Source organism: Ctenopharyngodon idella, chromosome 5, assembly GCF_019924925.1.
Source record: "Ctenopharyngodon idella isolate HZGC_01 chromosome 5, HZGC01, whole genome shotgun sequence".
NCBI lineage: Eukaryota > Metazoa > Chordata > Actinopteri > Cypriniformes > Xenocyprididae > Ctenopharyngodon > Ctenopharyngodon idella.
The window spans coordinates 27,514,647-27,542,500 of NC_067224.1; the positions used below are offsets into that span (position 1 = coordinate 27,514,647).

Genomic DNA, 27,854 nt, shown 5'->3' on the forward strand with positions numbered 1-27,854 from the left:
AAAACACAACAAAGATGCTCAGTGAATAAACAATGGCTGTGTGTCTCAGGTTCAGCTAAGCGACCAAAATCCCTCAATACTCTAAGCTGTCACAGCAGCCTCTCAAGCACACGGTTATGATATATGGATATATCACACACAGGGAGAGGCTCAGAATAGATGCAATCCCAATGCAGAGTAAACTCAGTTACCCTTTTCTTTTTTTTTATTGCATATTAATCCCCATCTGACATCAGATCAGACTTACTATTCATCTGATCCCCTGCATTTCTCAACCCCAATCGTAACCTTATGAACAAATGTGAATCCTTGTGTATTTATTACTTCTCTAGCAGTTATTTTTTCTGTTCAAATGAGTGGAGATTGTTGTCTTAAGTCTAACACAAAGCCCAGTGCTTTCATATGTCTATAAATAAATACTCTATTAGGACGATTTTTACAGAATATAATAGGTGTGATGAAAGGGCATAATTAACGCCTCAAAAACTACGTGAAGTGGATGAGGAGTGAGGGTGTTTTTCATTTGTATCCCATTTAAACCATTCTTTAGGTATAACTTGTGGCGCAAGACCAAACAAAAATATATATTTTTAAAGCTCATCTGCTTGCTTGACTTGCTATAAAAAGGTAAAATCAGCTTACATCGATAAACTACCAAAATGAATTGTAATCTAGATCAAAAATCCCCATTTTGCATGTTAATGAGATAGAGGCTAATTAAAGTGAGACATGAAAATGCTATTGACTTTGAACAGCTGAAACTGCTCCTTGAATCTCCTGACCAGCATATATTATTTGCTTTGATTTATACTCAATCACAAACGTTCTGCGAAAACAAGACCCCTTGAAATATTTACAAACTAATACATGACTGTTGTTTGTATCTGGAAGGTCAACTGGCCTCAAAGCTGTGTGAGAACAAAAAAAGTGAAAACACACACCAGTAGACTCGCACTGAAAAACAAACATGGCTTTGTTGAGTTCTGCAATAGTCAGCACATTCACACACGGAGACACAAACCTTTGAGCAGGCTCTTACAGAATCTGTGTCCACAGAGAACTCTGCAGATTTTCACAGGATTGCAACACCTATAAAGTCAAGATGTACTACAGTGTTTTAAACCTAAAAATGTGTAGAAACGTACCCTAACATTCAAAAGTTTGGGGTCGGTAAGACTTTTTTTTTTTTTATTAATGTTTTTTGTCTCTTGCTTACCAATACAGGATTTATTTAATATTTGATACAGTACAACAGTAATATTGTAAAACCCACAAAGACACTGACCAAGCAAATAGATATAACAAACAATAGGATAAAAATGACAACATATTTCCATGTTTTTCCCACAAAATTACGTTTTCTTATCTATGGAAAGCCCACTCTTTCTCACACTCTCTCTCCCATACAAACGCACACACATATACAGTACAGACACACAGACGGAAAGACTCATGTGCACAGAAACTTTATCAGTAACAGTTTTGCAACTGAAAAGCTACATGACATTTCTCAGTAGCAAGGTAGTAACGTCGCTGTTCTTGAAGCAGTTAAACTTACAGCTTCACTATTAGTAGAGACGCTGCTGTCAAACACTGTTAAGAGCTGCAGAGGTAATTCACATGCTTAATCTCTCCCCCTCTCTCTCTTTCTCTAACAGCTGCATTAGTATGCATACCGATGGCTCAATCCTTTTGGATCTAACAGCATCCAAAATGTTATGGTGTTGCTAGAGGAGGAGTACAGTGAGAAGTGCCTGGTTCCTACAGTGAAGTTCAGTTGTAGTAAGCTCTTATATAGGGGATGTATGAGTGATGAAGGTGTGAGGGAGTGCTTTATCAATGTTGTTATGAATTCACACACCACTGTGTGATGTAATACAAAAACTTGAAACAGAAGATGCTACTCTCTCCTCATTCCATGCATTGTTGGGCATTTTTTCAACAAGACAATGACTATATACATTCTCCCAAGGTGAAAATCCTTCAGTGGACAAGTATTTCACCCAATCTTATCAATCTTTTTTTTTTTTAATACTTTATTATGTCTTCACTTCAAGCTTATTTAATACAATTATACAAATAAACATCTCCTTTAAAGACATAATATTTTTTACCATCTTAATGGTAATGGTGTTTAATCTTAACACTCTTGAGCACCTGTGGGGAATTCTGTAGAGACGAATTGAGCAAAATTGGCTAATTTACTTATTTCTCTCTCTCTTTTTTTTAAAATTAAGTATATATGTTTAATAAATTTCAACTTTGCCATCTTTCCATGAATTGTATTATTGATCATTAAGAAAATGCATCTTTTGTATTTGTTCAGAGGGGGTGTACTCATATATGCTGTGCACTGTATATATATATATATATATATATATATATGTATATATGTGTGTGTGTGTGTGTGTGTGTGTGTTTGTATATATTTTTTCTTTAGTTTTTCTTTAGTTACACACCCAAACCTGACCCGAACACGAAGCTATTTATGAAACAACACGAACCCGACCCAAAACCTGTGAGTTTTTCAGGATCTGTCGGGCTCGGGGCGGGTAGCAGACCTCTAGTAACAGCCACTCTGCTTCATGTATTACCACCTCGGATGTCTGTTATTTCTAATAATTCAAAGGCCAGTTGTCAATTATTCCTTCCATAAACTGCGATGCACTTTTTTTTTTTTCAGGATTCTCTGATGAATAGAAAGATCAAAATAATTTATTTGAAATGACATTTTTTTTAAAAAAAGTCTTTACTGTGACTTTTGATCAATTTAAAAATCTTACTGACCCAAAATGTTTGAACTGTAGTGTAAATGAAATAGCGTAAATTTTTAAAATTTTTAGTTTTATTTTCCATTTCTCAGTTACAAATCTTACATACAACTATATATCCCCCCCAAATCAGTGCAGCAAAATGCGACAAACTCAGCAGATTCTTTGTGGGTCTGCCCATGAGCTACTGTTCTTCTTCTGTCAAACAAAACAAACACATGTGGACCTCTCTACTAAAGCTTGATGACTACATTTGATTTCACATCATTCCTATTTATTTATTTATTCACCTTCCTCTCTTTTACAACCCAACAATACACAAATGATGGTCCTCTTATGAGTGGGAGATCAGTAAACAGTATTTCTCTTCTTTATTGGGATGTCTTCACAAGCAAATATCCCCCTTACAGACTCATAGAAAAAAAATCAGGTCATCTTAAAATGATACATTTTTCATCTCTCTTTGTGGCTCATCTATAGTAATACATAAAAAATGAGCGTCAATAAAACATTTCCCTCTCCCACTAAGTGGAGCTCAGAGGTAAAATGATCCTAGATCAGTCTGTCAGAAGGAAAGAGGTATTGAGTGGCTCCCTGATGACTGTTGAGGGGGTGTAAATAGAGACGGACATCTTTGGCCATTGACACACAGACTGCTGTTTTTCAGGGTTTTTAAGACAGCAAGTCTAGTCTCGATACCCCTGTTCTGTTCCACTGCACTGCAACACATCTTGTCTGAATTTTCCCTTAACCTGCATCTCTTATGATTAATTTGCAGATAATTACAAGCTAAAGGTCTGAATATTTCTCTCACACACCAGAACGGTCTCAATCTGGCGTGTTTCTGGGGGTAAATCAGCCTCATTTTACATGGATGAATTTGGTCAGGGATATCAGTCACACTAAAACATTGTCCACTTTGCAATCTGCAACTGAGGATTACGGCTGTGTTTGTCATAATGATAAAAGGCCTAGGCAGAAGAGTATTGTTACCTGATACCTGGGATTCCCAGAGGATCTCTGCATGCTGATGTGCACTCAATGCACTTAGTGCAAACAGAAGCTCTGCTTCAAAACCTAGTAAGCTCACTGCCTACTGCCTACTGCCTACTAAGGCAGCATCCTAACAATCTTGGAACCTTATAAGTGGCTTGTTTGGAATCTGCAGCAGATCTAGCGCAATGTTTTTTTTTTTTTTTTCACTTATAGTTCTTTTATGCCATTTCAGCACCAAAGGCTATCTTCATTAAACAAATATTAAACCAACATTAAAAAATGTTAGACAGAAATTAGACAGAAATTCTAAAATGTTTCTAATGATGTACTGACGCAATGCTAAAAACAAAAACTGTTATTCTTTATTTGAATATGTTTTAAATGGTAATTTATATAGAGAGTTCAAAAGAACAGCATTTATTTGAAATCTTTTGTGCAGTATAAATGACTTTACTGTCACTTTTGAATGGTAGTGCTGATTTCTGTCATTTCATTCGCCATCTTGGATTTGTTTTATCACTGAGCTCATGATGCATTCTGGGATTGCCTTTACAGTAAATTTGTCAAAACAAGGTATCAAAGATGCCTAACTTTTGGAACAGATTTAACAGTAATCTGTTTCACAGTAGTGTGCCTGTGATGCCTTAAAACACTGCCTCGGTAGACAGCTCACTAGGTTTTGGAATAGCGATTCATTTCCCATAATTCTGTGTAGTGCAACCCTTGGCAGTCTAACAGTGTGTTGGTCATACAGTTTTTGCTAAAGAGGGCTATTTTTAAACTGCATCTTACTGAAATTCACTTCCTCAAAGCAATTCACCTGCCTTCCAGGACTAGATTTCTCTCTTTTTCAGAGAGACCAAAGAGTCAGGTCTTTCCTTGTCCCTTTTTCAAAAGAGTGACAGCTTAAAGATGTAATAATTCTGTGGTGTCAAGGAAAGACGTACCTTTAGTGGGTTCTGTGCGCTTGGGTAGGTCCAATGTGTCATAGTTTTTGTCATGCTCTCCGTTTTTCCTCCCTAAGTGAAGAAGGGGAGAGCAGAGTGAGAGAGCGTGAGAGAATGAGACAGAGAGAGCAGTTGTAAGTGTCACTCTATGAGACGGAATTTACTGGTATGAAAATGTCAAGTAGACCCAAGTCTCAGAAACATACACAGTCACAGACGTGCCACACATAAATCTAGCTACTACACAGATATGCAGAGACAAACTTTTGACACCAGCTCCCAAGAGTGGAACCCCCCATTAAAAATGCAGAGCCGTTGTAATGGAGGACGGCTGTCTATTGAAGTAATGAACACCACTCCACTATCACACACAGAGAAAATGTTAAAGGGACAGTTCATTTACATGTGCAAATGAACATTCTGCCTTTTTTTTTACTCACCCTCATATTGTTCCAAACATATTTGATATGCTCCAAAAACAACAAAAAGCATCTTAAAAATAGTCCACAGGACTCACACACTACATAGCAAGTGCTCTGAAGCCACAATATTACAGGAAAAGACCAAAACCAAAGCCATTTTTTTAGTGAAAATCTTCTCTTACATTGAAGCACTTAACATCTTATTTGTACAAATTAAATATGCACATATTCAAATTTGGAGAACTGGTATAAAAGGCAAATATCATTGATTTCTTTGTGTCTTGTAACCCAATCACGATGCACCAAATGTGTGCAGGGGATGATTTTTAGTGAAAGTTGAGTATCTAAATTAATTAATTAAAATGAAAAAATTAATTATTTACATTATTATTTAATTAATATTTTTTTATTTGTTTTCCTTTAAAAATCCTTAAAACAAGATAAATGTACTTGAGAAGAAACACTGCATAAGATAATGGCAAGAAACTGGCAGATTTTTTGGACTTTTTTAAAAACTAAAATCTTTTCAAAAAAATGTGCCAGAGCATAAGACAAGATACAATTTATTAAAACAAGTCTTAACATTAATATTATTAATATTTTATGCACTGTTGCTTCTCATTAAAGGTGCCGTGTGTAAATTTTAGTGGCATCTAGCGGGTTCCGAATTGCAACCAACGCCTCAGTCCACCTCTCAACCTCCTCCTTTCGAAGCACACAGAGAAGCTACAGTGGCTGACACAGGACAAAGATGTCGTCGTCTGAGACAGCAGAGAGTAGCCAGTCAAGTAAACGCGCTATGTAGAGCAGTTTGTCCGTTTAGGGCTACTGTAGAAAGATGGCGGCGCAAAATGGAAAATTCGATGTAAGGGGACCTGCGGAGCATTTAGATAGAAATGGCTCATTCTAAGGTAATAAAAACATAACGGTCCATTATGTAAGGTCCTAAATATTACACACTGGACATATAAATTCATATTGTTTTAAAGATTTGTAAATATTTTAACTAATAAATAAGTCAAAATACAGTACTCCTTTAGAATAGGATTTTTTTTGCAGACAAAAATATTGCATGCATATTTTGCAGATACTGCGTGCAGACGCATTTCACATGCACTGTACTATGGCATTTTTTTGACATTTTTACTGTGCGTGTTTGACAGCCTCTGGTCAAAATTCATTTTCATTGTATGGAAAAAGCTATCTGTATAACATTCCTTTTGTGTTTTATGTAAAAAAAAAAAAAAAAAAAAAAAAAAAAATCATACAGGTTTAGATTAACATGAGGGTGAGTAAATGATGACATTTTTTGGTTGAACTATCCCTTTAAATGGGCAATGGACAAGAAGAGAGAATGTAAAAGCCAGGCCTTGTTAACAGATAACAACAGACACACAGACATCTGTGCCAGCTGAAAGGGGCTTTGAACTGGCTAAATTGGCACAGGTTTGACATTTCCTTGAAGAGAGGAACACTGGCGTGTAAGAGTGAAAGTTGAAAGAGTGTAAAAGGGGCAGTGATGAAAAGTTTATTCTGATAAAGATAGAGGGAGGTAGTATGTGAGTGTATGCTGAGAGATACAGACAGACAGAGGAAAAGCAGGAAAAGACACTCACCTTGATTAAACCATTCCTCTACAGTTAGCCAACGCAGGAACAGCAGCAATACCAATAAGAAAAAAAGGCAGGCAGGGGAAGAAGAGGGGGAAGAAGAGATTCAGAAAGTGTGTGCATTAAAGCAGACAGGACTTATTTGTGAACCACTTAAAAGTACATAGGAAAGGAGAGAGTGTTTATAAAAAGAGTTTATAGCAAGTATAAAGTTTAGGAGAGAGTCAGTTCCATTAGTTCTCTCAAGTGAAAAAGAGTCCATTAGTTTGAACAGCTCTTTGGAGCAAACTCACTAAATGGTTACAAGAAAGTTAGTATATTAACAGATTCCATGCGCCATTGTCAGAACAATTCATAGTGTAACACAAGCGTGCGCTGCAATTTAAGAGTTGCTGCTGGTTTGCTATAGTGGGCATTTGCATAATCGATCTTCTACAGCCAGTTTTCTCTTTCAGATCAACTACTCTGGTGGTTAAAGAACTGTTTCAAGAGAATCTGGCTGTGCAATCTTCTTAGTTAGCTAAAGTGTTAAAATCATGTTATTAAGGTAGCCACATGAAAATCAACACATTCTGTTTAATAGCATACACATATGAACGCCTATTGCCTCTTTGAGTGCTGAGGATTGTGCAATGCAATGCACTTACTGCCTCAGATGCGATCGTTCTAAATTCTGTTCTAAATTACGAAATTCTCAGAAATTTGCTGGTGAAAAACCCTGTAACCATCATATATGTAAACTCTTACAGTATGTCTTTACTATAACTTTTGATCAATGAATCCTTGCTGAATAAAACAATTTTATTAGAAAAAAAAAAAAAAAACACTGACCCCAAATGTTTGAATGCCAGTGTAATCTAAATAACATTAACACATTTTAATAATTAAGAATAAATACAGTGCAGACCGATTTTCTATCATTTCTACCATGATAGTGTTGCTGAAACGATACACTTTCTGCTTAAATTTTCAGTAAGTTAAAATGGCAACCTAAACTTTATGTGTTTTGTGAACAAGACTAAACTATGCCTTTTAACTTGGGTAAGATTTTGCTGGGACAACAGGTCTGTCCAAATAGCTTGCCGAGAAAATCCCATAATGCTTGTTAAGGGCATTTTCTGGTGCAAATATAGGTCACTTGCATCTTCAAAGTATATCTCCAGGGCTAGTGACAGATAAACAAACCTCATTAAAAAAGGTCCATGAGGCACAGAATGCCATCATTGTTGTCATCTTTGTGGTTTATGCACATTCTTGCTTTTTTGCTCCTTTGGGTTATTTAATGAGTTCCCTTATAGGTCTGTTTGAGAATCAATTCGCTAATTCGGATCATTAATATATTCAAGAGGTCTCTCATTAGTTAATTTGAGAAAGAACAAAAATGTGGACAACTAATACAAGAAATTGATTAAAAAAAAAAAGAAAAAAAATGGAAACCAGCTGGAAACTGGAAATGAATCAGCTCTCTTGGCTTTGTATAAAGAATGAGTACCTGGACAACACTCAGCACTTTAAAAGCGCAGCGTTTCGAAAAACTGATTCAACTCAGTGCAGCACACCACAGACACTGAACCTACACCCACATCCATTTAAAGATGAATATTGATTCAACATTGATACCCCAGACACACACTCCAGTTATGAATCATGAGCCACAAAAGAGCACAGGCCAAACAAATAGACTCAAGCATCATTTAGCGTCCTATTATCTGCCTGCACTGCTATTTATGATGTTGTGTAAATGCTAGGATCATACTGGCCTCGATGAACCTGCTACTGATGGAAGTATCCGGCTGTTGATGATCAAGGCTCAGTGATGTAAAGGTGCTGAGTACTGTTTTAGAAGTATAAAGCACATAGATGAGATGAAGAAGAATTCAATAATGACCTTTGGCCTTCTTTCCTCCGAAGCAGCCTGCATCATCTTTCTTCTTCCTCTGAGTGCCAGTTGAGCCGGGGGCCTGAAGAGCCGAGGGGTCTTGGAATTTCTCAGCCCCTGGAACCTCCTTGTGCACGTGGTAAGACAGGTTCCTCATGATGCAAACACAATTCTCCACAGACTAAGAGAGAAATATTGAAAGAATTAAATATAGTGGGGGAAAAGACTTTTTATTTTATACAGGCTTTCATATATATTCACATATACAGTACTGTGTAAAAGTCTTAGGCACGTCAGCATTTTCACCCCCCAAAAGGGTTTTAAGCCAGTAATTTTTATCTTTTGCTGTAGTGTGTCAGTAGATTTTTGTATGCACAAGGAGTCTGACAACAGCCGGTGCTCCACACGGAGATCTGATCTTACCATCATCAAATCCGTCTGTGATTACATTAAGAAACAGATGAAACTGAGACAAACTAAATCCAGAAGAACTGTGGCCGTGTCTCCAATACACTTGAAGAAACCTTCCTGCAAAGCTACCTGAAAAACTATGCGCAAGTGTACCTGGACAAAAGCTGTTTTAAACACAAAGGGTGGTCACGCCAAATATTGATTTGATTTGGCTAATAGAAGTCAATTGATAAATAAAATCTATTTATGACAATATTTTTGAAAGCATCCTCACATTACAGCATTTTTACACAAATGCTGGTTTCTTCAAGCATCTTGGAGACACGGCCACAGTTCTTTTGGATTTAGTTTGTCCCAGTTTCATCTGTTTCTTCATGTAATCACAGACAGATCTGATGATGGTGAGATCAGATCTACGTGTGGAGCACCGGCTGTTGTCAGACTCCTTGTGCATACAAAAATCTCACTGGATTATTACATTTAATGGCAAAATGAATGTTTAGAAATGTGAACTGATATTTCCTACTGACACACTACAGCAAAAGATATAAGTAACTGGCTTTAAACCCTTTTTGGGGGGTGAAAATACTGCCGTGCCTAAGACTTTTGAACAGTACTGTATATTGTAGTGCTCCCTGAAGTCTTGATTTTTTTTTTTTTTTGCGTATGATCTAACATGTAAATTTAAGACAGAAATTGTATAATGCTTAAACAAAGATGGATCCATGCTCCAGCTTGTGCTAAAGACACTCACCTTGTTGTCCATGTCCTTCTTTCCCACAGCAGACTGCAGTGCATGCAGCAAGGCATCTACCAGCCCCTCACACTCTCTCAACCGTCTGCGAGCCTCTGCACCGTCTGAGCTCACATTCCTATGGCAAACAGCAAAAGCATGAGTAAGCGCAAGCATTTTCACTAATTATACATCATAAGCTGACACATTAAAAGTTTTTGTTGAGGAAGCTACTTTAAAAAGTGTAGCTTGCCAAGCTACACACTAATCATAATTTAAGTAGTTAAACTTTAGGCAAACTGCTCTTGTAAAAGTAAATACATGCTACTAGTAAAAAGAAGTTAAGGAATTAAAGGGGCCAACATCTTTTAAATACGTAAAAATATGTTATAGATTATTAATTCTAAAATATATTCTCAATATATTTAACAATATACTTTAATCAGAGCGCAAAAACAATAAGGGTTTCTAAATGATTAAACAATGGATTTCGTCTGCGCCGATAGCCTAGTGGGCAGCGCGGCGACATATATATCAGCGTTACGCTTTGGCCGACCCGAGTTCGAGTCCCGGCTCGCAGTCCTTTCCCTCATTTCCTGTCCACTCTATAGTATCCTATCACAATAAAGTCAAAAATCGCCAAAAAAACATTAATAACTCAAATGAATTTCGGTGACACCACTACACAACAACTACACATACAACATACAGTTATACCCGTTTGAAATCATAGTGATTAGTGTCATAGTCAATCTCAATTAAAAAACAAACACTTAATCATTTTTAAATGATTTACTGTTTGTATGAATGAATTCACTGAATGAATCTGAACTCAAGATCAAAGCCAGATATGCATGATAAACTATATACAGTCATCCAATCCAATTAAACCCATATTCAAGCCTCATTCTGCTAAGGTTCTTTTAGTTACCCATCATTAATAATCTCAGCCCTGCTACAATGACCAGTGTCCTGATGGAGGACAGATTGCATTAGAAAGTTACAAGATTAGCATTATATAAGAAAAATGAAAAGAACCTCCACAGTGTCCACAGCCTGAGCCGGCACCAGGAGCCATCTGGGTTCTTGATTCTTTACCCTGAAATTTCTTTCCTACCAGCTGTTCAAGCTGTAGTTTTTTATAACTAGATTGCCAAGCTAAAATCCTACACATAAAAAAGCCTCATTCCAGAGTCATCTCTATTAAATGACAACTGGAGAAACCATAAATTAAACTAGCACCCTGACAAACAAATGGGTCCCTTTCCAGCATAAGAAATTTAAACCCATTTTAAGTATACCACCCATATGGAATGTAACATTTTCCAGCTGTACATCTGTTGTGGCTGCAGTCCAGATATAAGAGAGATGGATTGCATTTTTATAGCTACCTGTCTTTTTCCTTCCTAATGCCTGAAGGACAGTCAGCATAATATCGAATACCGCCTACAGTTACTTGTACCTAAATCACAGTTTGAGAATCAAAGACATGATATTGGATTTTTGAATTAAATAAATTATCGTCAAATAAATAAATTGTCAGCCCTAATATATTTTTGTATAGTACAATAACATGATTCAGTGACTGATGCAAGATTATATTCTGGAAATATTTTCAAAATCTTGTGAAATAAAGTAAATATATCACTCATAAACACTTCATCACTTGGCTCTGCTCTGTGTTAAGACTTTTAAGACCTCCCAACATCTCAATTTCAAACTGGACATTGTCACACTAAACAGGAATTACAAATGTGCACATTTGTTACAATGGACAAAGAAATAAATAAAGGGTGCTTTCCCTCTGCCAAGGAGAGACAGGAAACAAAACTCTGCCTCCAAGCAGCTTACTAGGCAACAGATGTCACAGGATACAGTTTCCATGGATACAGGCTGAGCTGAGGCTAAAAAGACAGAATGAGGATGGAGTGGCGTTGTGCACGACCGCATGTCTGCGATGATGTGTGCTAGTGACCTGCTGAAAGGTGGCATGTGGAAACACATGATGCCATGATGGCTGTACTACCACCTCTCCCTATAACAATCTTTAGACCTGCGGCTGTGGCCCTGGTTAACCCGATAATATTGATTGACCTGTCACAGGGCAATAGCCAGGAAGAGCCTTGGCAAATGAGAATGAGCTAAAGAGAGATAAGGAGGTTGAGAAAAAATAAAAGAGAGAAAAGAAAGAAAAAAAAGGGGAAATTTCACTTTCAAGACATTTCTGGATGTTCCTCTTAAAAATAAAGAGAAAGAAAGAGGTCGACCAATACTGGATTTTGCAGATATGATGCATGATAATATATATTATCATATATATGTGTGTGTATGTATATATAATATAATAATTTAATAATTTATAATAATTTAAAATAAGTGTTTTCTATTTTAATAAATTTAAAAATGTAATTTATTCCTGTGATGGCAAAGCTGAATTTTCAGCAGTCATTACTCCACTTTTCAGTGTCACATGATCCTTCAGAAATCATTCTAACATGCTGATTTGGTGCTCAAGAAGCATTTCTTATTATTATTATCAATGTTGAAAACAGTTTTTGCTGCTTAACATTTTTGTGGAAACAATGATACCATTCGAGATTAAAAGAAAGAGAGAAATGAATACTTTTATTCATCAAGGATGCATTAAATTGATCAAAAGTGACAGTGAAGACATTTATAATGTTACAAAAGATTTATATTTTATAAATGCTTTAATAAATGTAATAAATTAATAAATGCAAAATAAATGCTTGTTCATTGAATTTTCTAATCATCACAGAATCCTAAAAAACATTTTTACAGTTTCCACAAAAGTATTAAGCAGCATAGGGCTAACTGAAATGTTTCGTGAGAACCAAATCAGCATATTAGAATGATTTCCGAAGGATCATGTGACACTTAAGTAGTAGTAATAGTATAATATTATTTCAGAATGTTACTGTTACTACTATATTTTTTTCTTTTTAAGGGACAATATTAGTTGACATCAACATGTAAGTAATGGATATATAAATAAATAATTATGTCTATGCATCCTATGTGGCTTTTTTTTTATTTTTGCTGATTTCCAAGATGTTTTATGAAATGGTATACTTGAAAAGAAAAAGAACAGAGAGACTGAGAAGAGAGGCTGAAGGCAGAGAGGTAGAGTCACATATAGAGAAGCAAGCAGAAGTTGGACTTGGCCCAGCAGGTTGCAGCACAAACAGCAGTAGCAGCAGGAGATTAGAGGCCTGGCTGCTAGAGAGGAAACAGAGGGTGAAAACACCACCCTGTCCCTCCGGAGCTTCAGTGCCGAGCTCACACACGACACAGAACACAGCTCAAATAAGAGAAGAGAGGGAGGAATTAAAGAAAAAAAGAGGGTGAATGCAACATTTATACCACACACAATTTCTGCAAAGAGTTTTTGTAGCATCCAAACCCTGCTTCTAAAAAAAAAAAAAAAAAAAAAACCAGTGTGGTAAGAAACAGATATGAATATAATCCTATCTGAATCATACCTCTTACCGTATACACCAAATGTATCACATAACTTAACACTCACAGTGCACATTTTAGATATCGCCCTATATGACACAACCAGAATACAACACTGTGTTCGAAGTAACTACTCATGCAATCACAAGATTAAGGATTTAAAGAGAGCACTTGAGGTCATGAAACTGAACTACATTGACCTGCTTCTGCTGCTAGCAAGCCTCAATCAGACCTGTGTGTTGAGGCTTATCCGTCACTGCCATGGAAGTGTAGGTCAAACAAGGACAGTCACAGCCAAACAAGGCAACAATAAACTGATTTAATGCCACAATGTCAAGAGTGTAATATTTGAATCCTAGAAAAGAAGGATCACTGTAGGCACCGTCATGGCACTATATCACATTGTTTAAGCCCAAGATCACATCAGTGGAGAAAGGAAACATGATTTGACAAGTTGTGCTCAATTTACGTAAATCAACGGGGTGTTTCGGCAGATCAGTGATGGTCAAAGCATCACAGTTTTAAGCTAGAGATTCAAAACACATTTATTATTATATATGGATCCATGGCCCAATTATAATTGTAGAGACATGCAAAGACCACACTCAATAAAAAAAAAAGACATTTCCTTTTCAGATAAAAAAATCAAACCTCTTATACAGCAATTTGCTCTTGCTTTTAGAGTCAGAAGTGCAAGAAAGAACTCCATTTATTGTGGCAGGATGCATGGTAACCATGGAGATATAAAGCCCTTTAGTGACTGGATATCTTAATCAAAAGCTGAGCTGCTAGAATGACCCCCAGAGGAGAGGATCAGTGTCTACAGAGAGGTTCGTAACATAATAGCAATAATGGTTAAATATAGAACAGACAGAAACTATTGATTTTTGCCTTTAGTTATTATGTGGAGATGTTTCTATATATTTTTTGTCATAGATTTCGTCAGAAGACAAATAAGTTCAATCTATACAAAATTGTCTTTTCCCACTTTCGATTTATATCAGTTTTATATTTTGTATGGGTTGTCTTTCTATATAGCAACAGCTCATTTTAACTGCTATTCCCATTGGCAAAATGATCTTCTCAAAGCCAAATGTTTAGATCTCCTCATTCACCCCTAGTGCACAGAAACCATATTTAGTAATCAGTTTTGGGCAGAAATGCGTTACAGTAATAATATTACTTTCTGCAGTAACCAGTAGTGTAACAAATTACTAACAAGATTTCAGTAATAATATTACAGTTACCATCCACAAAATAGCTCTTAACAATGTTATTTTTGATGCTTCAAACCCTACTGATTTGAAATCCAATCATTTCTAGATTCAGTTTCGTAATCTTCACAATTTGACATCACCACTGCAGCAAGCTAGCTTGGAATATGGAAAAGCTTATATTTAGCGACTGGAAATATTACTTTGATTTTATTGGAAGAAAAGATGACAAGAATGCCGATGTCAAATGTAAGTTGTTTCATTACTTTACTGTCATTACATGTCTTGCCCGTTCTTATGTGAATTCTTTTGACAACATACATCATGAAATATAATTGTATTTGGGTAACAGGTGAATTATAGCTACAATTAGCATCAAGCTACACATGACAATTTATGAGATTATTATGCTTTTACGCAAAACTCACTGTAAACCACCATCGAGCGTTTGTAACAACTTCCAATTGTGATCTAACATAAATTTTAGTCATATGATAAGGCAATAATATGTTATTTGTAACATTTTAGAATAAGCTACACCTGCTTAGCATTTCTTATGTAAACATCCTTTATTCTTAAAAAAATAGCCCAAATCACATGAAATTCACACACAAATCATACGCTGCTTGTCTTAATCGTATGTAATAGTATGGACGGAACAGAACGTGGAAGTTTAGTGGAACTTTGTCATCGGAAGAGACAGGGTGGGTTATCAACACATAATGTGAGTGACAGATGTGCAGTGAATGATGTTACTCTTAGTTACAACAGCAATCGTGGAAGTGAAAACACAGAGAGACAGTGCTGGAAGCCACTAATAAGCTCACCATATAACATAATTCAGTGGAAAATGAATAGAAATTATGATTCTGTCTAAAGAAATATGAACTAAACGTGTAAAAAACTTGCCATTACCAATTTTGTGGTGTGTAATGGAAAAATTATATAACTAGTGTAACGGGAAAACCCCCCAGAAAATAATAAAAATCAAAAAATGACTAAACCAAACTGGTAACACTTTACAATAAGGTCTCATTTGTTGACATTAACGAATGTATTAACCAACATGAAATAACAATGAACAAAATATTTTTACAGCATTAACCTTTTTTTTTTAATGCTAGTTAATAAAATGTTCATGTTAGTTTCACAGTGCATCTGATGTTCACAAATACAACTTTTGATCTTACAAATGTATAAGTAAAAGCTGAGATTAACATTAACTAATACAGTTGAGCTCAAAAGTTTACATACCCCTTGCAGAATCTGCAAAAATGTTAATCATTTTAACAAAATAAGAAGGATCATGAAAATTGGATGTTATTTTTTATTTAGTACCGTCCTTAATAAACTATTTCACATAACAGTTGTTTACATAAAGTCCACAAGACAAAAATATAGCAGAATTTATAAAAATGACCCCATTCAAAAGTTTACATACCCTTGACTGTTTTTTTGTTTTGTGATGGTTGTTCATGAGTCCCTTGTTTGTTCTGAGCAGTTAAACTGAGCTCTGTTCTTCAGAAAAATCCTTCACGTCCTGTAGATTCTTCAGTTTTCCAGCATCTTCTGCATATTTGAACCCTTTCCAGCAGTGACTATATGATTTTGAGATCTATCTTTTCACACTGAGGACAACTGAGGGACTCAAAACTATTACCAAAAGCTGCAAACATTCACTGATGCTCCAGAAGGAAACACGATGTGTTAAGATTCAGGGGTGAAAACTTTTGAACAAGAAGTTGATGTGCAAGTTTTTTTTATTTTGTTTAAAGAACATATTTTTTCATTTAGTTCTGCCCTTTGGAAGCTACAAAAGATACTTACATGTTTCCCAGAAGACAAAAAAGGACAATTTATTCTGTTCATCCAATTCAAAAAGTTTACATCCCCGACTCTTATTGCGTCATGTTTCCTTCTGGAGCTTCAGTGAATGTTTGAACCTTGTTTAATACTTGTGTTTGAGTCTTCAGTTGTCCTCAGTGTGAAAAGATGGATCTCAGAATCATACAGTCACTGCTGGAAAGGGTTCAAATATGCAAAAGATGCTGGAAAACCAAAGAATCTGCAGGACCTGGAGGATTTTTCTGAAGAACAGAGCTCAGTTTAACTGCTCAGAACAAACAAGGGACTCATGAACAACATCACAAAACAAAAAAACAGTCGTGGATTATCCAGGTAACCACACAGTATTAAGAATCAAGGGTATGTAAACTTTTGAACAGGGTCATTTTTATAATGTTTTTTATAATGTTTTATAATGTCATTTTATAAGTCTTGTGGACTTTATGTAAACAACTGTTATGTGAAATAGTTTACTCAGGACAGTACTAAATAAAAAATAACATGCAATTTTCATGATCCTTCTTATTTTGTTAAAATGATTCACATTTTTCTAGATTCTGCAAGGGGTATGTAAACTTTTGAGCTCAACTGTATGCATAAATGCTGCAGAAGTATTGCTCATTGTTAGTTTGTGTTAACTAATGTACAAATGAAACCTTATTGTAAAGTGTTATCAACAAACTAAATAATTAGTTAAATAGTAAATAATTAAAAATATGAATAAATACTACATAGTACATAAGTAATAATATAAATAATACTAAAATAGCACTGAGAGAGATAGACCATCTTAATATACACAAATTAATTCCTTTTGTTCATGTGAAACCTTTAAGCAATCAAACTAGTATAGACTACATGTGATGTGTCAAAGGATTCTGCAGAAACTTGCAAAAACCGAAAGACCAATAAGAGGAATTCATTGACATTGTTCTAGGTCAGCTGACGATGATGGGGAAGATGCTGTCAATCAGACCAGCGTACCTAAGACATCCAGATGTGTTCTTGAAGACGGTAGTCCATTCTGCGTCTCGTGGCTTTGAGTCCTCGTTTGGCTCATGTTCCCAGCCCGAATGAGGGATGATGACCTCATTAGTCATCGTCTGAAGCCCGTGGTTTATTATCACCATCTTCAGTGGCTCATAGGAGGACAAGTTCCAAAGTGTTCCTAACAGGTGCAATGAGATGAGAAAAGAAACAGGAGAGAGTAAAGAAAACAGGAAAAGAGAAAATAGAATCAGTTACATCTCTTAACATGACACAAGAGCTACAAAAAGTGGCACTGCTGTTAGATCTGTTGACATACACCACGCATTATAAAAGCACTGATTCTGAGTTTCCCGACAGGAACCTCCATTATAGGGGTAAGAAGGATTGGAAAGGAAAAAATGGAAAGGAAAAGAAAAGTTTGAGAAAAATTGTTCAGAGTAAACAATGTGAAGGAGCCAGGATGTTATTTTCTAGACAGTAAAACAAAGAAGCTTGTTTCGTAACCCAGCAGACGTATATATAAATGCCTAAGACTAGCCTTTGTTTTATTAACTTGGCAAGCACCGTTCAGCTACTGCAACCCTTGGAAATGTATAGTGGATAAATAAACTGTCTTCTCTTGGGTTAGTAAAAATAAAGTCTCTGGACCAGAGGGCATATTCGCTAAAAACAGAAATACCAAGTGTTTACATAGCTGACTACGAACTCACACAAATGTACATCTTGATACAGCTCTGAACCTATTTTTCCTGCCCTTCATACACATTATCACTCCATGTTATTCTCGCTCTGCAATTATTTCCAGACCCATTTCCATAAAAACTACAAGAGGAGACAAGAGGTCTATAAACGTCATAGCTCTGTATCATTAGTGTTCGGGTTCTTTTAGCCCCCAAAATAAATCTATTTACCTTCTAATAACAAACAAATTTGTTCTGCCATCTGCAAGGAGGCTCCATTGCTATCACCTCTTAGGCACTGAATAGCCATTAGACCCTGCTTAAAGCCCAGATAACAGATGCGGTACACATGGCCCTTGCTGTAACTGGGAATGTCAACTTGGTAAAGTGGAACATTAAGGAGCATGGATCATTACCGGCCAGCTCATGCGCTTGTGCATGTGTTGTGTCAGATAGGCTTGTAGTCAGAGGAGATGTGGAGGTCTATACATAACACATTCTGATTAACTTCACTTCATTGGCTTTAATAGGAGGTAGACAACTGGAGCAAGTTGGAGCAGTCACAGGCCTTTATAACCATTGATTACAATCATATGTGACCCGTGCTGGCAAAATGAGTCTTAATGAGCAAATTTTCAAAAATGAGTTATTGTTATTTTCACAATCTCTATTAAAAAACCTTCATGTATGATGTATGATTTGTTGGAATCAGAGAACAAATCCTGAGCTACATCTGTTTGAAATCGATAGAGTCAGCAAAGTCAATTCTGAGAAAAATCGAGTTGAAATTTTCTGAAGGTTCCAAAAAAAAAAAAAAAAAAAAAAAAAATCACCTAGCAACCATACTTTAAAATCCATGTTAAAAACACCTAATTTGACACATGCCTCGTCAAAACCAAATATAAATAGAAAAAATATATATTCAACTTTTTTTTCAATGTTACTTCAATATTTTGAAGTACTGTAATTCTTTGTACATATCGGGGCGTCTTTGTGCGCACGCTTTAAATCTGTCAGTCAGCACGAGTGAGATTTGTTTACATCAAGAGTTTGAAAATCACATTTCATTGGTTCAGACTCATGCCATCAAAAATTTGCTATGAATATTCACAAAGTTGGAATGCTGCACTTTAAAACGATACCAAACTTGTGCTGAGGGGAAGTGCGAGAGGTGAAGCGAACAGAGAAAAACTGCATTTTTTAATGGAAAGGTACTCCTCTCAGATAACGAACAAATAAAGATACTTTTAGATGTTTAATTGCTATTTGAAGCATTTGGATTGCTAGATGAGGCCTTAATGAACTCATTTTTGTGAAAACCTCAAATTCGACTAAAATCTATATTTTTGACTTGTTTTGCCTGTAGCTCGTAATTAGCCCGTGCGCATTTTCATTTTGCCAGCACGGGTCACATACACTATATTGCCAAAAGTATTGGGACACCCCTCCAAATCATTGAATTCAGGTGTTCCAATCACTTCCATGGCCACAGGTGTATAAAATCAAGCACCTAGGCATGCAGACTGCTTCTACAAACATTTGTGAAAGAATGGGTCGCTCTCAGAGCTCAGTGAATTCAAGCGTGGTACCATGATAGGTTGCCACCTGTGCAATAAGTCCATTTGTGAAATTTCCTCACTACTAAATATTCCATGGTCAACTGTATTATAACAAAGTGGAAGCAATTGGGAACAACAGCAACTCAGCCACGAAGTGGTAGGCCATGTAAAATCACAGAGCGGGGTCAGCGCATGCTGAGGCGCACAGTGCTCAGAAGTCGCCAACTTTCTGCAGAGTCAATAGCTACAGACCTCCACACTTCGTGTGGCCTTCAGATTAGCTCAAGAACAGTGCATAGAGAGCTTCATGGAATGGGTTTCCATGGCCGAGCAGCTGCATCCAAGCCTTACATCACTAAGTGCAATGCAAAGCGTCGGATGCAGTGGTGTAAAGCACGCCGCCACTGGACTCTAGAGCAGTGGAGACGTGTTCTCTGGAGTGATGAATCACGCTTCTCTGTCTGGCAATCGGATGGACGAGTCTGGGTTTGGCGGTTGCCAGGAGAACGGTACTTGCCTGACTGCATTGTGCCAAGTGTAAAGTTTGGTGAAGGGGGGGATTATGGTGTGGGGTTGTTTTTCAGGGGTTGGGCTTGGCCCCTTAGTTCCAGTGAAAGAAACTCTTAATGCTTCAGTATACCAAGTCATTTTGGATAATTTCATGCTCCCAACTTTGTGGGAACAGTTTGGGGATGGCCCCTTCCTGTTCTAACATGACTGCACACCAGTGCACAAAGCAAGGTCCATAAAGACATGGATGAGCAAGTTTGGTGTGGAGGAACTTGACTGGCCTGCACAGAATCCTGACCTCAAACCGATAGAAACTTTGGGATGAATTAGAGCGGAGACTGCGAGCCAGGCCTTCTCGCCAACAACAGTGCCTGACCTCACAAATGCACTTCTAGAAGAATGGTCCAAAATTGCCATAAACACACTCCTAAACCTTGTGGAAAGCCTTCCCAGAAGAGTTGAAGCTGTTATAGCTGCAAAGGGTGGGCCAACTCTATATTAAACCCTACAGATTAAGAATGGGATGTCATTAAAGTTAATGTGCATGTAAAGGCATGCGTCCTAAAACTTTTGGCAATATAGTGTATATTGATTACATACACATACTGTTCAAAATTTGGGAGTCAGAAATTACAGGGAATTAAGAAATTGCTTACAGAAATAGGAATAAATTACATTTATAAAATACTTGAAACAAAAACAGTAATTTTAAATTATTATAATGTTACACAATCTTACTGTTTTTGATGGTGATGTATTATCAGTTAAGCTACACGATTAATAAAAAGTATATATAATTTTTTTTTTTAGATATTTATATGAAACATTAATATATAACTTTAATATGAAATTTAAATTTCCTAGACTGAATACAAAAGAAGGAAATACACCGATGAGCCAAAAGATTATGACCAGTCACAGGTGAAGCAAATATCGTTGATCATCTCCTAACAGGGCCACATATTAAGGTCTGGCTAGATTAGATGGTAAGCAAATAATCAGTTCTCGTAATTAACGTGTTGGATGCAGGAGAAATAGGCAGAAATAAAGATCTGAGCGACTTTGACAAGGGCCAAATTGTTTTGGCAATCCAACTGGGTCAGAGTATCTCTGAAATGGCAAGGCTTGTGTGTGGCTCCCAGTCAGCGGTGGTGAGAATTTACCAACAGTGGACCGAGGAGGGACAAACCACAAACAGGAGACAAGGTGTTGGGCGCTCAAGGCTCATTGATAAACAAGGGCAACAAAGGCTATCCCGTCTGGTCCGAGCCAACAGAAGGTCTACTGTGGCACAAGTCACACAAAATTTTAATGATAGTTATGGGAGGAATGTGTCACAACTTACAGTGCATAGCACTCTGCTCTGTAGAGCCTATGATGACCCCTGTCCACCATCAAAAGTGCCTTCAATTGGCACACAAGCATCAGAGCCTTGAGCAGTGGAAGGAGGTCACCTGGTCTGATGGGTCCCGTTTTCTTTTACATCACATGGACGTCCATGTACGTGTGCACCGTTTACCTGGGGAAGTGATGGCCATTAACTTCTCCCAGATCTGGCCATTCGTGTGGATGTAAATTTGACACGTGCCACCTACCTAAGCATTGTTTACCAGGTACCCCCCTTCATGACAATGGTGTTCCCTGGTGGAAGTGGCCTCTTTCAGCAGGATAATGCACCCTGCCACACTGCACACATTGTTCAGGAATGGTTTGAGGAACATGACGAAAAGTGTTGCCCTGGCCTCCAAATTCCCCAGATCTCAATCCAATTGAGCATCTGTGGGATGTGCTTTACCAACAAGTTCCAGTATCCACGGTGGCTCTACCTCACAACCTACAGGACTTGAAGGATCTGCTTCTAACATCTTGGTGGCAGATACCACAGGACACCTTCAGGGATCTTGTAGAGTCCATGCCTCTGTGGGTTGGCGCTGTTTTGGCAGCTAATTGTGCAAACACACAGACCATATAGTGGTAAAAACTATACAATGTTATTTCAGAAGGGCTCTGGTGTCATATCTGTTTAGTTCCCCTGGCATCTTTTGCAGGTTCCTGGATATCCCACAAATCTAATACAAAAGGAGCCAATGAAACCCACATGAGGGAAGCTGAACCTTGCAAGAGGTGCAGCCTGATTGAGTTTACTCCTTCCTGCTTGTCATTGGAGCCTCCCAGCTAATTCAATTTCCTGGGAGCAGCAGACATGCTGTTCTAACAGGCCATTCACTTAGGGCTATTACAGTCCCATCCTGCCCCCTGCCATTCATCATACACTGATTGGACAGCCGAGTCAGAGGGAAAGAAACAGGAAGAAGGGTAAATGAGGTAATCATCTCAGAAATGCCACCATACTCTGGACTTCTGGAATTTCTGAACAAATGTCGTTTTGTAAGCTACGTTTTGTGACCTTTTTCTAATGTGCTTACATTTCCTTTTAAATATATCATCAGGTGATTCAAATAGACCTTTGAGTACACAAACTGTATTGAACATGAACAAGGAATCATTCCAAGATCCAACACAGTACCAATATGGTCTATAGTACAGATTCAGAAGTAATCAAAATCAAACAGACATTTAGTTATTATTATTGGTTTATAAATGGCTCTATTTAACGTCATTTAGATCATATTTTATTTTACCTTCCATAGTTTTGTGCACATTTTTCGAGGATAACGCATCAAACAACCTGTTCATGTTCTATCAAGTGACAAATCTGTGTGAAAGTCACTGTTTCATTCCTAAATGAATCAGCGTTTTGAACAAATCGGATGAGAATGACTCGCTAACTCACTCATAAAGACACCTGTCGCCACCTACTGGCGTAATGATGTAACTAGCATAAAACGTAACTTGAAATACCCACAGATTACGGAATGAGGAAGAACGCTTTAAATCTGTTTCTGCTAGATGCTGATCGGACCAAAACAGAGAGAAAATAAAGACAAATAGATAATTAGAGCAGGATGGAGAGTTGCGGCAGATACAAAGATACAGAACGCAGACAAGGAAGCAGAGATTCACAGCTACTGGCATACTGCTGTAGCTGGTCAGCTGTAATTAAATGATAAATTAGTTCAAAACACTTTTAACATTTAAGATGGGAGCTCTGAAAAGGAAATTATGGTGCTTTGAAGTTGTATCAGTCTTGACCACCTTATTATAAAAATATTAACATGAGCTGCTAAATATTCAAAGCACATGAAGAACATTTGACACAGGGTCACCAAATTAAAACCGACAGTTTAATTAAAAATAATGCTGAAAAGTGGAAAAGGTAATGAAAAATTCTAAGCAGATACTTCTGCAGTAGAAAAGAAAAGAAAAGAAAAGAAAAGAAAAGAAAAGAAAAGAAAAGAAAAGAAAAGAAAAGAAAAAAGTACTAGCAACATCCACACAATAAGGTTCTTGGATGAGGGTGTAAATGGTGCTGCTGACAATACAAGGGTACCAACCATGGGATTCAAGAGCACACAGTGAACCTATTTTTAAAGTCCTGCAATTATTTTTAATCGTAGAAAAACATTCCCGATTTTCCAGGCTGGTGAAAGACCATTGTGAGATCAGTGTTTTCATAGGGGCCTTGCAGATAAACCATAAGGCTGTCCAGGGTTCGGTTTGGAACTGACACACTATATTCCCTCCATCCTGTAGAACAGAAGTTATTTTTAACTGAGACTGAAAGCAACATTGTGCTGTAAAGTTAATCATTGAGGCTGCAGAGCAGTTATACGTCACTTTCACACTCCAGCAATACAAGGATTCACTCAGGTATTTCACACACCAGAAGCTTTTTCTGTGGTCTGTGAAAAGGCTGAATGTCTAGTCTGGAGAACCAGCAGTCAATGTCATTATGAGAAAGACTTTCTCTTTCAGCAGATTCACCAACCCTAGTAGAGAAAAGATCTGCACTTTTTTAAAAAGCATATACACTAACATTCAAAAGTGTTTTTTTAAGGAAATTAATCCTTTTATTCAGCAAGGATGCGTTAGATTGATCAAAGGTGATCGTAAAGACATTTATAATGGTAAAAAAGATTTCTATTTCAAATAAATGCTGTTCTTTTGAACTTTCTATTCATCAAAGAATTCAGAAAAAACGTATGCATGTTTACCACAAAAATAATAATTGTTTTCAACATTAATATTAATAAGAAATTTCTGATGTCTGAAAACTCAATTTTGCCATCACATGAAAAAAACTTACACTTTAAAATATATTACAAAAGCATTAGTATTTATTTTTGATCAAATAAATGCAGCCTTGGTGAGCAGAAGAGATTTCTTTCAAAAACATGAAAAAAATCTTACAGATTCTAAACTTTTGAATGGTACAGTGTTTATTAACTATTTCACACAAAATGTATTATTAGTATTATTATTATTATTAAGATTTTGTAAATTCCTCACCATCTCTCAGGTGACATGAATAAAAGTTCCAGTAATAAAATATCTTGTGTATGCATGCAAACATGTGTCTTTGGCCCCTGTGCTTTGTGCTTTCGGTCTGAAGCTGAACCTGTTTTGCGTTCTCCATGCTATAGTAAATGTATGTCAGGTCGTGGAGATCAGGTCGAGGGATTAAGGTCCCAGGAGGAGACACTTAAACCTCAGTGTGTTCTTACAGTGACATTTAGCAGGTCAAGACCCTGCTTTGCAGTCCTGCAGCTGAAAGACTGACCTGGATTCAGTCAACATCAGTCTGGACTCATCTGGTATTTAAACGTGAAAACTTGGCAAGAGGCCTGTGGCTAGTATTAGAAGGATGCTTGCCAAGCATGACTAGATGAAATGAGAAAAATATAAATGAATGAATCATAGAAGATTTAGGACGAACAAGCTAAAAAGATGGAAGGTTATTTTTGTCATTGGCCTGAATATTACTTATATTGGGTCACACAGGGTAAAGGCTGATTTATCTGGAATTAAATCATAGGCGGAGTTGCGACGGAGTGTAGACGATATGATACATATCTTTTATGAAATGTAGAGTATATGTTAGATATATAGCCACCATAGACATTTAGACTGAGGGACTTTTCAAAGTCTCCCCAAAAATTAGAAATGGCCAAATTGTCTCTCAAAATTTTATATTCTTGATGCTGCTCTGCTGCACATCGTTACGCGCAGCTCTGTTTGTTATTTGGAGGACAAAAAGTTTTAAAAGTTTTTAAGTTGCTCTGTCTCAATAGTCTAACAGTGCTCGTCAATGTCAAAATGAGTGAGATGGCCAATCAAATCAAAGAAGGCGGGTCTTACAGAAGACAAGTATTCCAGCGCAATGCTTTAGTTTTATCTCTGAAAGAGTGCATGGAAAGTAGCAGCTAAACATCAATATTTAACTGTTCTACGAGAGGAATGCTGAACGACTGACCGTAATATCCAGGGATGCAAGCAACTCAACTTTTTAAAAAATGTCACTGTTTTGAATGTAAAATATGATATAATTTACATTTGATTCATGTAACTCATAACTGAATGTGACGAGACAAGAAACGTTTTGCATTTGCGACCGATCAGATATCAGTAAGAGTGAACGTGCATATTTTAAAACAAAAACATATTTGCAAATAGTTTAAATTGATTAGGCCTACTTCACAACTGCAGTAGAACTTATTTTACAATTTTTACTTTTATTTATTCCCTTAATCCTTTTAATACTTAATAATTATTTAATTCCTTTAAATAATTTACAACCTAAACACCCCCAAAAGTGTCAAAAGTGACAGATCATGGTGGTTAAATGATCAAAACTGACTGCAACTTTTACATTGTTGCAAAAAAAATTTTTTCAAATAAATGCTTCTTTCCATTAATCAAAGAATCCTGATTTTTTTTTTTTTTTTTTTGACGTTTCCCTTTAAAAACATTAAGTTAGTAATAGTTACAGGACATAAAAACTAAGTTTGCACAAAATGCTGTGGCAGAAGTCATACGTACATTCACTTGTCTTGATCAGTTCAATCAACTCTAAACAAAAACTATTCTACCAAACAGTCATGTCTTACACTTCTTGAACTACTGCTCTTTACTTGCTTTGCTCATGTCTTATTTATAACACCAAAACAGGCATAAAAAAAAGAAGCCTAACGCACCTACCTATTTTGCAAACTTTGTTTTTACAGTCACAGTGCTAAATTAATGGCGCAGCTGGAGGTTATCATATCATACCTGTGATGAGTTCCCGAACTTCCATGTCATTGGTTTTCCTCAGCAGACGGATAAGAGCAGGAATCCCATCACAGCTCTTTATCGCCACCTTGTTATCGTGATCCTTGCCATAGGAGATGTTTCTCAGAGCTCCGCAGGCCTTGCGATGAACTTCAGCTTTAGGGTGATCCAGCAAGCCCACCAGCACTGGGATCCCCTTCAGCTGCCTGACATCCTTCTTTATCTTGTCGTTCTCATAGCAGAGATGCTGCAGGTAGGCGGCAGCATTGGACTTGACCGGATCGATGGGGTGACCTAGCATGGCAATGACCTCAGGCAGGTCGGGGTCCCTCCAGCGTGGATCTTTGCGGATACTGTCAATCGAGGGGGAGCGACGGCCCCCCATGCGGTCAAGACTGGCCATGCTGCCTCTCTCGGGTTGGGCAAGAGGTGCCGGGTACATGCCATGGATGTAAGGGTGTCTTTCATCGATTAATTCAGCCTCTATGGGGTCCTCGTAACCTCTGTAATAAATTAGGAAAAAGAAAGAGATTTTTAAGAGATTTCTCAGTCAACCAAAGGGATTAAAACCAGACTTAGAGCAGGAAAGAGTGAAAAGAGTGGAAAAATACTGTGTGATCCAGGCCTGAGATTTCAGCTCTGAAGAAACACATGAGAAAAAGTTTTTCTCATGACAAACAAGCATTTGTTTCTTCATTTTTTGTTGTATAAGAGATGTCATGTTTTGTATGTTGAATTTTTATAATGAAAAAAGTCTCTTATGCTCACCAAGGCTGTATTTGGTTCATTAAAAATAAAGTAAAAACAGTAATATTGTGAAAACAGTTGTGCTGTTGGGAATTCTGTGGAAACTGTGATACATTTTTTTTTCTGTTTTTACTGTCACATTGGATCAATTTAAGGCATCCTTACTGAACAAAAGTAATATTTTATAATTATATAAATTGCGTTATTCTCACAACTTGTATAGAATGTAATTTGCCAACTGTGAGATTCTCATGTGGTTAAGATGTGGGGTGTGTGCATGGATGCAAGAATTTTGGAATCTAAAACAAGGATTACGGTCCAAAAACTTTGAAAAGACCTGTCTCAAAGGAACTATAAGATAAGAGCCAAAAATGAAGGATATGGGTAAAAAGACTAAATAAGACAGAGAAAAAAAAAGTGATTGTTTTGTTATTTACCATAGTGTCAAAGAATCCACAACACTCTACAATAAAAAACTGCTGCTATTTTCTTATTAATTGTGTCTGTCAGGACACAGTGATGTTCTCTCTTTCTTTAATTAATGATGGATGGGATACAGCATGAGGGAAAACAAAGAGCATGCAGGGCCCAGAGCAAATATAGAACAGACTGGAAACAAAGAGAGAGAGAGACAGATGAATGAGGAGCGACGAATGGCTTTCCTACAATGAATAATCTGAATACAGGACAGTGCAGTACAGCAGAACTCCCACTGGGAGAATCCTAGCTCTGGACTTTTCTGAAAGCCTCCTCTTTAGTCATATGGAAGCAAACAATACGTTAGGATAGGAAATGAAATAATCAGTGTGCATACAGTGTGCATATCTGAAATACTCTTTGTAAAATGACACCCATAATGGTTAAAAATTACAGTAGAACTAAATCCATT

General features: G+C 37.0%; 1 protein-coding gene across 7 annotated transcripts in view; it reads right to left on the minus strand.

The window, feature by feature from the left end:
• arvcfb (ARVCF delta catenin family member b) overlaps positions 1-27,854 on the minus strand; it is a 137,712-nt gene that overhangs the window by 36,047 nt on the left and 73,811 nt on the right. For 6 of the 7 annotated variants that reach the window (XM_051892694.1, XM_051892692.1, XM_051892697.1 and 3 more), the window contains 6 exons: positions 26,219-26,721; positions 17,293-17,476; positions 9,791-9,908; positions 8,635-8,806; positions 6,753-6,770; positions 4,715-4,786 (listed from right to left, as the gene is read on the minus strand). In XM_051892694.1, coding sequence (XP_051748654.1) covers positions 4,715-4,786; positions 6,753-6,770; positions 8,635-8,806; positions 9,791-9,908; positions 17,293-17,476; positions 26,219-26,721 — 1,067 coding nt within the window. The remainder of the gene's footprint in view (positions 1-4,714; positions 4,787-6,752; positions 6,771-8,634; positions 8,807-9,790; positions 9,909-17,292; positions 17,477-26,218; positions 26,722-27,854) is intronic. The other variant, XM_051892695.1, reaches the window with a different exon arrangement.